General features: G+C 40.9%; 1 protein-coding gene across 9 annotated transcripts in view; it reads right to left on the bottom strand.

The window, feature by feature from the left end:
• Positions 1–14,933, bottom strand: part of FMN1 (formin 1) — a 425,066-nt gene that overhangs the window by 191,272 nt on the left and 218,861 nt on the right. For 8 of the 9 annotated variants that reach the window (XM_078448455.2, XM_078448453.2, XM_078448448.2 and 5 more), the window contains 2 exons: positions 10,712–11,478; positions 5,937–6,087 (listed from right to left, as the gene is read on the bottom strand). In XM_078448455.2, the coding sequence (XP_078304581.2) occupies positions 5,937–6,087; positions 10,712–11,478 (918 nt within the window). Of the gene's footprint in view, positions 1–1,953; positions 2,316–5,936; positions 6,088–10,711; positions 11,479–14,933 lie in introns of those variants that run through there. The other variant, XM_078448457.2, reaches the window with a different exon arrangement.

The following is a 14,933-nucleotide window of genomic DNA, read 5'->3' on the forward strand; positions in this document are numbered from 1 at the left end:
CGTACCTTACCGAGGCAGCCCAGAGAAATTATCTCTGTATACAAAAGCTGAAATTATATAAACTTGGAAGGCAACAGGTTATGAAAACCCTATAAATTTACGTTCAGACGTCCAAACAATGTTCTCCTTCCACTCTTCTCCCCTCCCTGCCAAACTGAGACACCAAGTCTGGGAGTTGAGAGTTACAGCTATGATCCTCGCCAAAGTGACCAAATTACAACTGAAGGCTCTTGGCTCCAGGACGTTTCAACAGACTAGTGTCTGCTGAACCATCGCCACCCCTCTCCAGCTGCCCTCCCCCACCCCAAAGGGCTTAGGGAATAGCCTTTATCTCATTAATTCTTAAGATGTATCTATGAAAAAGGCAGAGGGAAAGGAATGATTTTATGTAACTTACAGAGGAGGGAACAAGCGAGAGATTATTTATAATCCAAAGTGAGATCGTGGCCTTTCGAGACAGGAAGAACAGTGACAGGTCCTGCTGATTTCTGTGAGTTGTAGGGCGAGTTTAGGAAGCAATTGGAAAGCGCACCAGAGCAGCCACTTCCCCAACAGGTACCAGGAGGACGCCTCACAGACAATAAAGGCAGATTCCTGGCTCAGTGTCAAGGTGCCGAGCTACCTTTCCCAGGAACAAATGTACTTAGAGACCGTAGAAGTAGGGCATATGGACAGGGGAAATTCTGTTCTACAGTGCAAACGACTACCTAAACCAATGTAAGATGAACTCCCAGATGTCTGCATGTGTCATTAAGGGAAGTTGTAGAATTGGATGAATCCTGAAAAACAGGAATGGTCTAGAGATTACCATTTGCAAGTAGTTTCAGGAATGGACACACTAATGTTTTAAGACTCCTCAACAACCTTGGGAATGAATGACGTTCAAGAATTTCTTCATAAAACGTTCCCATTAGTCCATAAACTAAGACGATTAATACACATTTTAGGAAATAAAGTACTTTCATAAGCATGATTTCATTTCATCCTCATAACAAGCCTGTAAAGAGTTGCTATTCCCCATTTTATAGAAAAGGAAACTATGGGAAAGTGAAATGATGTGCACAGAGGTTATCAGGGACCAAAAAAAAAAAAAAAAAAAAAAGGAGCTGGTACTGAGTGTTGGTGGTGCTGACAGGAGGTGATGTTTGCAGCTTCCGTTCTCAGTTTGGTGACTGCCATGTCAAAGTGGCAGAATGGTCTGGTGTCACAAATGAGGATGGCACATGCCTGAGTACGTAATACAAATCTGTGTTAGTATTACAGCTAATATTTATTTATTTCACATTTTCATTCATTCTTGAGAGACAGAGAGAGACAGAGCACAAGAGGGGAAGAGGCAGAGAGAGAGGAGATACAGAATCTGAAGCAGATTCCAGGCTCTGAGTTGTCAGCACAGAGCCTGACACGGGGCTCGAACCCATGAACTGTGAGATCATGACCCGAGCCGAAGTCAGACACTTAACCAACTGAGCCATCCAGGGGCCCCTACAGCTAATATTTAAAATAGTTGGGGGGTGCCTGGGTGGCTCAGTCGGTTAAGCGGCCGACTTCACCTCAGGTCACGATCTCACTGTCCGTGGGTTCGAGCCCCGCGTCGGGCTCTGTGCTGACTGCTCAGAGCCTGGAGCCTGTTTCAGATTCTGTGCCTCCTTCTCTCTCTGACCCTCCCCTGTTCATGCTCTGTCTCTATCTCAAAAATAAATAAACATTAAAAAAAATTTAAAAAAAAATTAAAAAAAATAAAATAGTTGGTAGAGTCAAAGGAAAACAGCTCTAAATCTATATATATATTGTTGTTGGAGCGATACCTAAAGCCTCTTTTTATGCTAAGATTTAGCTTCCTATTAGAAGATTGACTTTGAAAAAAGAAAAAAACTTGGGCTGATTTCACAATGTAGGAAATACTTTGGATTTGCCCAAGTGTGCCTGTATTTGTTGATTTTAATAATGGCCATTCTCATTTATAGATGTAGGCTCATTCATCCCAATAAAATATGTGACCATCGTTGATGGGGCAAATTCATGTTTAAATTAAGGGGAAATGAAGGCACATCCTGAGGCTCTTGTACATCCTCTCAAGTGTCTGTCACTATTAACACCTTTCCAGTTACAAGTGTGCAAACCCTCGAAGTCACGTCATCTTCCCTGGTCTCAGTTTCTCGAGTGCCAAATGAGGGTACTGAATTTGGTGGCTGGGAAGGTGCCTTCTGGTTTTCAGATTAGAAGATATTACAGGACGGGATCCCTGCCCCACTGAAGAGTGTATGTATCTGTTTACTGACAGCCACCACTGGCGATGGGAACTTCAAATGCTCCTAGAGAAGGAGAAATAGAAACCAGTATCTGAGTTTGAGTTCAGTGGAATCTTAACAGTTCTGACAGTTCTTTCTGAACAAGGAATGCAGCCTGCACAGAGGAAGGAAGACCAGCTCCACTTAAGAGGTATTCACATAAAGGTCTCCATGCTGGCTGAGCCCCTACAGCCAAGATTCAGAATGCTGGAGTTTTAAATCTCCAACATACGCTCCACTCCAATCACTATAAACAAGACCGATTTGGCCAGGGTTCTTCCTGGTCATCTTGTGTGGGAATCATGCTGTGGTTAAGCTGATGAAGTTGGCCTCTGATGCTGAAACTCCCCAGCTGCTCAAAAACTCTGTAATTTACTTTCACTTTCATTTTAAGAGAAACAAACAAACAAATAAAAAACCTGGCTCTGAGAGGAGACCAAGGAATCCATCTTGATGCGTGAAATCTGACCACGGGCATGGAGAGAAGGCTCCTAAGGGACAGGCTTAGAGCTTTTGGCATTGATTCAGTTCATTGTTTTAATCTTAAAATCTCAGCCCTAATGTAAGTCACAAGCTCACTGAAAACTCCAACCAGTCTCAGGACCAGAAAGCTCAGTAGATGTACATGTCTGCCTCTACATCAAGAGAAATGTGAAGACTATATACGTGCACAGATTCTACAGGATGCCCGCAACCTTGCTGCTCAGAAAGATTAAAGAGTTCAAATGAAGGGTATTTTCCCCCTCAGACAGGGAAGCAAAATAAACATATCAAGTACTAACTGACTTAGTGGAAATCCTCTGTTGAATAGGCAAACAATTATGAGATAAGAAATAAGAATAAACAACCAAATGCTTTGATGTTTCAAAAAAAACAAATTCTTTGATGTTTTAAAAATACTCATTTGCCAAAACAGAAATAATTAGCTTTATGAGTAAACAACATGTTACCAAGCATCCAGAGGGAGAAACAAAGGGGTAATACCAATCCGAGAAGAAAGAGAGGACAAAAGTAAGTTTAATATGATATTGTGTAAGAAAACATTCAGTGGAGTTCCTGGTTAGCCAGAAGAGGCTCCCTGGAAGAGGTAAATCTAGGCTAGCTTTGGAATACAGACATTCTTCTTTGGTCTTTCATACAGAAGCAGTAGTCTTCTGTGTCTATAGATGGTATTTAATAAACCAGCTGGCCCTTAAAGCACATTTATTTCTATCTTGTATGAATCTCACTGCATGTGAATACATGATATATATACATATAATACTATACATATGTACATAGTACTATATGTATAGTATATATATGTATACATATGTATACATAGTACTATGTACATATGTATAGTATTATATGTATATATATATATATCATGTATTCGCATGCAGTGAGAGTATATAGTATATATACTAGCATATATACATACATATATATACATACTAGTGTATATATATATATTATATATGTATATATATGTATATATATATATGTGTATATATATATATATATATATCACGTATTTGCATGCAGTGAGATTCATACAAGATAGAAATAAATGTGCTTTAAGGGCCAGCTGGTTTATTAAATACCATCTATAGACACAGAAGACTACTGCTTCTGTATATATATGTATATATATGTATATATATGTATATACGTATATACATATACTATATATAGTACATATGCATAATATATATATATAGTATATAATATATATATTAGTTGACTCCTTACCAGTAACTGATAGTTTTATTAGAAAAATTCGAATTGTTTCATGCAATATGTCCTCTTAAAAGAGTTGAGCTGATATTTAGTTATTTTTAGCATCACATTTTTATTATTTTTTTAAGTTTATTTATTTATTGTGAGAGAGAGAGAGGCGGGGGAGGGAGGAGCACACGTGAGTTGGGGAGGGGGAGAGAGAGGGGGAGAGAGAGGAAGAGAGAAAGAATCCCAAGCAGGTTACGCATTGTCAGCACAGAGCCCAACGTGGGGCTCAAACTCAGGAACTATGAGATCATGACCTGAGCCAAAACCAAGAGCCGGACTTAACTAACTGAGCCACCCAGGCTTCCCGGTGTCACATTTTTCTCATGAAAACATAGTTGCAATGAATCTGACAGGTGAAAGACTTTGATCATGATTTTCATTTGTAACTCAAGTCAGTGGGAGAACCTGATTTGATTAACAGAAAACTGGACTCGGGTTTTGGTCCTATTTTCCCTTACAAGGCACACTGATTTCATAATCATAATATTACTTGAGATAGGAACTGATGGATGAAGCCTGCTATATAATTTAACAATAAAGCGTTGATGATAACATCATTCATTATTACACTTTTCAAAACATTTCCTTCAAAATCTCTTCAATTCAATTTCACAACATCCTGGTGGGTCAGGTACACTCAGATATTGTTAATCTTGTTTTAGAGAAAAGGAAAAAATATGGCCTAGAGAATACAGATGAGCAGCCCAGACTCACAGAGCAAATCAATAGCAGAGCCACAGGTGAACTATACTTTTTCCCCAGCACAAGCTATGCTATCATCAAAATGCTAACGCCGAGAGATCACAGCAGTGACTTCAACAGTAACATGACAAGAGTAGCTGTCATTTGTTGGGGGCTGACTGTGTCAGGAACTGTGCTGAGCAGGACATATCAATTACCTCATTTAATAACTACTTACAATAACACTGTGAGTAGTCATTACCTCATGTCGCAGGGAGGGGATGGGGCAAAGAGAGGAAGAACTTTGAGGCAGGTTGCACAGCTGGCACATGGCTCAGCTGCGATTCAATTTCACATCTGCCTGATGGCGTGGGGAATCTTGAACTTGCTCTCTGTTGTAAGGCTGGCGGCCTCTGACTTCAAGTCCCCAGGTCATTGTTCAGAAGTCAACGTATCCAGGAGAACTATTCTGAGCACTCCACTTAAAACTGCAGCCCCGTCCCAACCGTGCCCAAATCCATCTTCCGTACCCTGCTCTATCACATGGTTCAATGTTTCATTTGTAATGCTGATTGTTAATATAAGTGCCACAGGCCAAGGTTCTTTGGGGTTTTCTCACCAAAGCATCCCAGATGCTCAGACCGTGCTATCCGATAAAACTTTTTATAATGACAACTTTTTAAATCTGTGCTATATGGTAGCCGCTAGCCATAAAAACAAAACTGAAAAGTGGCAAGTGACAATGAAGGCCTGAATTTTAAATTTTATCCAACTGTATTAAATTTAAACAGCCACATGTGCTTAATGGCTACCACATTGGACCACATGGGCCTAAAGCAAAACCTGACATAAATACACTCCCAATAAACATTTGCTAGATGAACGAAATTATACATAAGTGAATAAGTAAAACATTTTCCATAGAATATGCATACTAGTTTCACTAAGTGCAAATTAAATTTTGTATTTTTTTCAACAGAATAGTTGGAAAATAGTCCAGATTATTAAGAAAATGGTTTGAAAATTCGGGCGTGCCTGCAAGAATAAGCACAGATTTCTCAAACTACTGACTTCTTTTCGTCATCAGTGACTTAAAAGCTTCCAAAGCTTCCAATCAGTGACTTAAAAGCATTCCAATTCAATAATGAATTCCCATGTATGACAAAAAATACAATTACTATAGTCACCCAATACCTTTTTGACCTTGTTCTTTTTCTCATAGGTCTCTGACAGAGGCTTTTTCTTCTGCTGAGTTGTGTCTTTGGAGAATAAATACTCAAATTCACTAGTATCCCGAATATCAGGTTCTTCTAAGGAATCCCATAAGGTTGGTGTAGCATTTTGGCTTAAAAGAAAAAATGACAAGTTAAATATTAGAATCAAAACAGATGAGAATAGAATATAGTAAAATCTCTAATTCACTTTATGACTCATTTTTAAAAATATGTGTGTGTGTATATACATATGTGTGTGTATGTATATATATCCTAATAAAGCTGGAAGAAAAGTTTTTTGTGCTATATCTTTTTTTTAAGTCAAAATATACTATAGAACATCGAAGCCAACACACATTTCTAAAACTGAATGATCATTAGACGCAATCAAAAAGAAAGAGATCTAGAGAAAACATGCAGGACCAGAGATCCTGGGATTCACATAATCGAGGCCATGTAAGCTGTTTCTCCCTCAGTCTGTGGCATTTCCATGATAGGTAAAAATAGGCATCACGTACATGCTAAAAAGATAACCAATTCTGGGACATTCGTGGGATAATTCTTGTTTTCATTATTTTTTTAGAGAATGAGCAAGTAAGCGAGAGGGGGAGAGGGAGAGAAAGAGAAAGGCACTGGGCCCAGCATAAAGCCCAAAGAAGGGCTCAATCCCATGATGTTGGCATCATGACCTGAGCCGAAATCAAGAGTCGGATGCTCAACTGAGCCATCCAGGCACCCCATTAATGGGATAATTCTTAATAACAATACTTAAACAGAATAAAATTCTTCACCTTTTCCTAAGTTAAGATTTACCTTCTTGTTGGACTTCTTCTAATACTTTTAAAAGTGATTTTTAGGATTAGCTTGGGTCAAGTCAGGGCAGGACCCATAATTTGTGAACAGACTGAGTTCATTTAGAAGTACTTGATTTATAATACTCCGCCCCAACAACAGTATTAACAATGAAAACAAACCAAAAAACTCCACTGAACCAGTCCGCACAGGGATTTCAACTAAAGTAGCCATGGGGAGGCTGTGCTTTTGTTTTTGTTTTTTGGTGTTTTTTGTTTTTTGGGGTTTTTTTTGTCGTCAAAAAAAACAGGGAGGGGCACCCTGGTTTTGAAACAAAGAAAGGGAAGAAGCTATGGAAAATCAGGTATAGAAAAACTGCCTCTGAGAGCAGGCTCAGAGAGGTTACCATCCAGGCTTCTTTTAGTCAGAACACATTTTCCCCCAAATGTCTACTTTCTTATTTTTAAACACATTTAATACCCATGGACAGACAAACATAATATTTCATCCACACATTGTTTTTCAAATGTAAGTATATAGTATGATCCAGAATATTTTTAAGTACTTACCCTTGTTTTAACATGTATTTTCTCCATCACTGAAAACTAAAAGAACTCTTATTACATGGGATGGTCCACACAATTTTTTGATGTTAAAAGGCAATTTTCATCATGTTCAAAACAGGTGGGAAGATGGACTTCTCAGACCCGGGTGTTCACATTTTGCTATATGTCTGCCTTTCCCATGAAATATGAACATCTTGATCTGTCCAGATTCACTTCTCTCCACTTCTTTTATTGTAATTTTTCTAATATAATATTTGAGCCATTTAAGAGTATATGTGTGACATGTACAACATATAAGAGTATAGTGAATACCTGTGAAATCATCACCCAAGAGCTAGAAATTTCCAGTGAAGTACATCCATCCATGTGCTCCTGTCCTCCCCCACTCACTTAACTCCCATTTGGAACAGGAACACCATTAATTTCAAGGGTTAATCTCAGCTGCACTACGGAAGGGGGTCTCGATGGCAGAAAAGAGCCAGGGGATTTTGGAGCATGCAGCCTGTTAAGGGCTCCTGGTCTGGGCCTCAGGGAGGTTCTCGGAAGCTGAGGAGAGGGTGTGCAGAGAGAGATGGTGTGATGCATAAGGGCAATTGTTCAGACCCATCCATTCCCCCCACCCCATTCCCCTCTCATCCCTGCACCTGTACTGCTTGGCCCCAGCTCCAAAGACAAAGTGTGAGCCCACACTTGTATGACTAGTGTTGCAACTCACTTCTATTCTAGAGTAAACTGGCTTTGACAGCTTGCATGCTTTATCACCATTTACTACACATTGTTTCTGTGGGAAAAGGCATTTCCAATAATGAATAGAAGAATTTTGGAATACTACCTCTCAGTGAGTTGGGAGCAATTGGCATTTGGTGGAGGAGTAACAAGGACTCACTCACAATAGACCATCTCATCTGCTATAATGATCAACTCCTTTCTCATCACTGAATGTAAAATTCTAGCTCAAAAGAAGAGGAAGAGGCAAGTAGGAGGAGGAGGAGGTAGGAGGAAATATTGGGGAGGAGGGAAATGGTGGAGGAGGAGGGAGAAGTGGAGGAAGAAGGTGAAGATACTCACAAGGAAGACCAAAAATGAGTGCCCTGGAGTGCCAGGGTGGCTCAGTTGGTTGAGTGACCGAGTCGTGGTTTCGGCTCAGGTCATGATCTCATGGTTCATGAGTTCCAGTCCCATGTTGGGCTCTGCGCTGGCATCATGCAGCCTGCTTGGGATTCTCTCTCTCTTTCCCTCTCTCTCTTTCTCTCTCTGTCCCTCCCCCACTCGAGCTCACTCTGCCTCTCAAAATAAATAAAAATTAAAAATTAAAAAAAAGATCAGTTCAGGTGAGTAGTGAAAAGCAATCTAGGTCGATGAGAGACAGTGCACATACGATGGAGAAAAATCATATTTTACTTCCAGTTCCCCAGAAGACCAAGGCTAAAATTTGTCATGCACACATTATGCAAAGTGCTTACCCTTCTGGTTGTACAAAATACTCAAAATACCATTTCTTCTCTTTGTAACAAACACACCCCAAACAATTTTAGTTTTGGACACGAATAAAACACTACACAGAATCTTTACAGCCTTTTAGTTTAAAAGAAGTACACATGCTCTGAGGGTATAAAATCACTTTGAGGGACCCATGATCAGAGAGACTAAATGTGTGAACAGCAGGAAGCGGCCATGATGCTGTCTTCACGTAGAAAAGTTAGTACATTCACCTACTTTTCATTTGGCTCAACAATGAAGCCCTAAACTTACAGTAAAACTAATAAGAGCTTGAGTATTGAATTGCTTTCTTTCTCAAAATGGCCAACTACATAAGGAGGGAAAACGTAATGATTCTCTCCAGCATGACTTTGTCCTCTGTTGAACAGTGGGCAAAGGGCCCATATCCCAGTGGTACTGTGAGACCACCGCTGCGGTCTAGGATGTTGGTTGCTGATGAAGTCTTGAGGGGAATGGAGTGGAGACAGGCTCGTGAGGCAGGTGTGGAACAGTTCCATGTGCTGTCACAACACACTACCCCACGGCTGACAGGTGGGATTCGTCACCCTGGAATGTCTGTACATTAATTTGAGAACATTAATAAGGGAACAGAACTCGAAATAAATATTCTGGGAAACATTTAGGAAATGTCCTCTGAGTCTTGAATGGGACAGAAGGAATAATAATAGTACTTTAGGTAATCGTTAGGAGCCACTTTAGGATCTCTCTCTCTCTCTCCCTCTCTCTCTCTTTTTAACCATTCAATTGGGAAGTAATAAAGTATCAGCGTTTAAAAAAAAAGTATCAGGATTTCCCACACATAAACTCTTGGTCCTTATTCTTTGGTTAGAGGAAAGGGGCCAATATAAGGCACATAATCAACTTAGTTCACCACATGCTTAGTTTTAAGTCACTCCCCACTCCTCCTGCAGTGATTTCCAGTTGCTTTATAATTGTGAATTTCACAGTATTTTGTTTAACATCCTGCCTTCCACAGGCAAAATGTTACATAAATTGAAAGATTCACCACCACCCACCGATTTGGGGAATAAGTTCAAATATTTATGTTTAAAAATATGTTTTCTATTTGTTGTCCTTTACAAACAAATTAATTTCAAATCTAGACATTGGTTAATCAAGCAGCAGCTCAACACCTCTCTCATTGTCCTCTTGACAGACTCTGAAAGGAGGCAGAAGAAATTCAATCCAAATATGTTCATATGGAAGTTTCCAAGCAACCTGTCTTGCTGCCTTACAGAACCCAGCTTAACAAGCTATACAAATGCAAGATTTGTCACACTGGCACTTTCTCTGAAGGGCAACAAGGTAGAAGATGGGAGGGCATTTGGCAGTTAGGGGGATGAGAGTTCAAGCAGAGGTTTTATATTTTAGGATGCCCTTCTGACCTAAAGAGCTAATGACTCAGTTGTGTCTGGTTCTTCTAATAAAACCTGAAAAATTACACGTACCTGTTAAATATCCAGATCATAAGGTTGCTGATACCATCTAAAGACAAGACAGATATTCTAAACATCTTCAGTGAACCTGCAGTATAGGTTCAGGCTCAGTGTCTTTATGATTACTGGCTAGTTGTAGGGATGTTGGAGAAGGCTCTAACTTACACCAGAGCTCTTCTCTAAGAAGAGTCTGTCAAATGGAAGCTTTATCTTACAGAAGGATCTGAAATTGCACGCACTGTTTCTCCCAGCATCAGTCTGTAGAGAACACAGATAAGACCTGGTGGAGACAGACATTCTCCCCCTCAAACACTGCAACCTTGTTAATCCAAGGTATTCACTACAAACCACATTTGAGAATGGAATACAGTACACAGATATCCAACTGGTAAGGATAAAATGTCACTCGTGCAAAATCCTGGGAATTCACAAGCTGAGAATGGGCCAGGGGTTGGGCTTACCTTTTATCACTTATTTGGATTCTAGTCCAGTATAAAGGCTTCATGGGGCAACTCGGCTCAATGGCTGGCTTCCGAGGACATTGGCTAGAAGAAGGGCCAACTCCAAAGAAGAGTCCAGGAGGAGGTGGGGGTGCAAGTCCTGGGGGTGTTGGAGCAGGAGGAGGCCCCTCACTGTTGGGCAGAGCAGGGGAGTTGGGAAGTGGTGGTGGAGGGGGAGGGGGAGGAGGTCCGGCACTTGGAGGCAGAGGAGGCGGTGGGGGTGGAGGAGGTCCGGCACTTACAGGTGGGGGTGGAGGTACAGGTGGCAACGCTGCAAGTCCGGGAGGGAGGGGGGGAGGAGGAGGGGGAGGGATGGCTGCTGGAAGGGGTGGGGCGGGAGGGGGAGGCGATGCCTTTGGCTGAGGTGGTGAGATGCCTTCCACAGACTGAAGTGGTACACGGACGTCTTTGTTGTCATTTGGGGGAGACAGCTGGCTTAAAGAGGAGATATTCAGCTTTTTGGGTATTATCTGGTTACTTCTGATGGTCTTGCCTTCACCTTCGCAGGGTTTAAGGAAAGTCTCTCTGTCTGTCTGGATGCACACATTTCTGTAGGTCTTTGGAGGGTGGTCGTCATCGGTGGAGACACACGCGTCTCTCATCTCCTCACATCCTCCTCGCCACCGGTGTTCTATCTCATGTTTGAGATTTTCAATGGTTTCTTCTAGCCTTGCTGTAACCGCTGCATGCTCCCCGCGGATATGAAATGCCTGAAGTTCAAACTGAGCCTGTAGAGATATGAATGGGAAAGAAAGTAAAGATTTTAGAAAAATCAAATATAGCAGAAATAAAAAAAATATTCAGTACCATCCCTGTGCCACCATAGCCCAGGCCACATCAACACAGGGAAACACAGAGACATTCTCTTCAGAATCCAACAGGGTATAAATTTCCCTTTATGAATTCTCCAAAGACTTAGATAGTTGGAGTAGAAGCGTAATTGCAGCCAATCTGATCTCATGGGAATAACTGCCATGGATTAAGGCTTAAAGTAAAACTATCCCCTAAGAACTTTCACCCATTTTTAATATCAAAGGCAAAACAAACTCCGTAAAGATTTGAACATGCTTGAATATATCTTTGATTATTTTTAGTTTGGAAAAAGAACACTGTAAGAAAAAAAGAGAGCTCCTTCTGGCTGTGTACCTTAGAGACACATAGTCTCTAAGTCATAGTCTCCCTTTGAACACCTCTTCTATGCCATTTCTGGGCCAACACAGCAGAAACAAAAGGTGTGAGAAGAAGCTGTAACACATGTGTATTTTTTAGAAGTTTCCATATCAAAGCTGTCTCTGATCAGTATCTGTGTCTGTTTCATAATCTTTCATAATATAGTAATAAATAAGCTATACAAATGTACAGAAAATGAGAATACTAAGATTTGCTATTTTTCCCTTCTACATACCAACATTTTAAACTGCATTTTATAAGACCCTCAGCTGTTTAACCGTTATCTTTTCAGTTACTTCAGCGCCTCGAGTCTGTGGTTTTACACTTAGTAGCACAGAGCTGGCAAGCTCTCGGTCATCAGCTCGTCTGTTTTCCAGCCTTCAAAGTCATTTAGCCTATTATGGTTAAAGGGGAAGCACTTAAATTTATGATGTTATTAGGGTTTCCAGAATCCAGTTTTACAGTAATTAAATATTTCTGGTGAACTTAGTTAATGTCTGCCTTTCTCATCGGATTATAAACTCCACGAGATGGATCTGCCCCCCATCTCTGTATCCCAGCAGCTGACGTGACAAGCACATAATATTGACGAGATGGGTAGGTAAAAACCACTGTGATGGTTCTATCCGGTCATTATCCTATGGACCTTCCTTATGGCCTAACAAAACCCTCTCCACTGTAATTTCAGCCCACAGATATGTCGAACACCAAACTGTACACAAGCATAGATCCCTTTTGCATGGAAAAGGTAAAGAAATATGTTTAATGACCTCATCAGGGAAGGTAAAGACATATGAAGATTCTCCACATTAAGATACCTTTTAACTATATTTTTACTAGCTCGTTTCCCTCACGAACCAACCCCCAAATAACCATGGTCAGTAGAACTAGAGGCAAGGTTTTTCTAAAGTTGGTTTTCTCACATGTGGACATGGCAGCCTGATGCAACTCTCAACAAACTGCTGAAATCCAGACACTGTCTATTTCTTGTACAGCACAGGGGGCTAGGCGCCTGAGCTCTGGATTCGTACTACCTGGTCTGCATCCCAGCTCAGCCACTTGTTAGCTTTGTGACCTCAGGCAGGGAACTTTGTGTCTTCAAGCCTGAGTTTCCCCAAATGAGGAGGATTGTGAGTCATCTCTAGGGTTTTGAGAAAGCTATAGAACATTCGAATAAATGTTACTATTAGGTACTGCTGCTAATGACAATATTAGAATAAAAGACCAACAGATTTATAGTCATTCTTCAAAATTTACAAATAAGGCCACTTTTGTGGAGTGATGGGAGCAAAACCAGGAAAAGCTTAAGCAAGTCTAAATAAACAAGGTACTACAAATACAAAAGTTTGCCCAAAATTTCAGGAGTTGTGCTATCAAATACCTGAAAGTAATTTCAAGTTTCATTCAACGATGTGATCAAAATAATCTGTTTCAACATCCTACCTGTCACCATTGCCCTCTCCCTCCCCTGCCCACCTCTAATACATCCCAGCCCTGAGTTCCACGGAACCGCTTACCAACATTTCAACTTCAGTATAGCGACTAGCTCAGTTCTGCCACATCACACTAACTCTTGGTGGTTGTTCCCAACTAACCTTCCAAGAAGGTTGAGAGTCAAATGACATTGATGAGCCAATCATTTTACTCAGTCTTCAACTTCTTAATAATAGAACCAAGTTGCAAAGACATGTTCCGCAGAGAAACTTTCCTTTTATCACGTGACTGAGCTGTGTCTGCAGCAATCACCTTGGTCCCTTCCATCCAACAGCAATCACCTTGCTCCCTTCCACCCTCTTAACCAATGATCCCAGAGACCGCTGAGGCTGATGTATGCGCCTATGTATTGTTTTGGTGGTTCTGTAACACACGTGCTTAGTGCAGTGGGGAGAGCACAAATTGGGCAGGTTATTTAACCTCTCTGGACCTCAGTTTTCTCATAAGTAAAATGGGGATACTAACAGATTCTACCTCATAAGGCAGTTGAGAAGAAGATGAGTTAATGTATATAAAACAGCCCGTAGAGGAGTGTTTGGAGCATAGAAGGTGCCACATAAGTTTGCTACATTATTGTCTCTTTCATGCCTGACAGATTCCAGAGGCTACACCACCTTGCTTTCCCCTCTCAGCAGGCTCCTGGCAGCATGCTTTATCCATCTAAAGCAAAAATGAAGATAGTTCCTTTAATCCCTTCTAGCTGTTGCCCTTTCTTTCTCACCGTCTCCTCTTCACAGCAGAATTTTGGCGGAAAAGAGCCACAACTCTCTCGATATATTTTCTCATCCATTCCCCTTTCATCCAATTACATTTGGCTCCTGACTTCCTGACCCCCCAACTTACTGAAACCCTGTGATTTGAGCATTACATTTGGTCAGCACGTTTCAGTGATCCTCCCCTCTAGGCTGCATTGTTAAAGTTGACTGCCTGTACCTTGAAATTCTCCCCGCTTCCCTGAACTTTTTTTTTCTTTTTCTTTTATATATTTTGAGAGAGATAAAGGAGGGGGGAGAGAGGGAGTGGAAGGGGCAGAGAGAGAGAGGGAAAGAGAGAATCCCAAGCAGGCTCCATGCTGTCAGCACATAGCCTAATAAGGGGCTCAATCTCACAAATCTTCAGATTGTGACCTGAGCTGAAACCAAGAGTTGAACCCTTAATTGACTGAGACACCCAGGCACTCTTCCCTGAACTTCTGATACTCAGGAACTTAGCATGGCACAGCAATTCAAAATGATTAAGTACTAAGTACCTCATTCATTCTCTATCCGTCCATATCCTACCAATTATTTCAAGGTGTGCCTGGCTCTATTACAAGGGAAGTATCTCAAGTCCACACATACTATGCATCGAGTCTTCGGCAAAGCTAGGTTTTAACTCTGTTTTCCACTCTACTTCTTCTTTGCACATGGAAACCATGTGCTATTTCCTCACCTTTATCTACAGCCAGTGATTTGCTAGTGGTTTGGTGAATCAAACACAGACAGTAGAACTTTCTATAGAATAATCATGTACTCCTTCC

Source organism: Panthera onca, chromosome B3 (genome assembly GCF_046562875.1).
Source record: "Panthera onca isolate mPanOnc1 chromosome B3, mPanOnc1 haplotype 2, whole genome shotgun sequence".
NCBI classification, from domain to species: Eukaryota; Metazoa; Chordata; class Mammalia; order Carnivora; family Felidae; genus Panthera; species Panthera onca.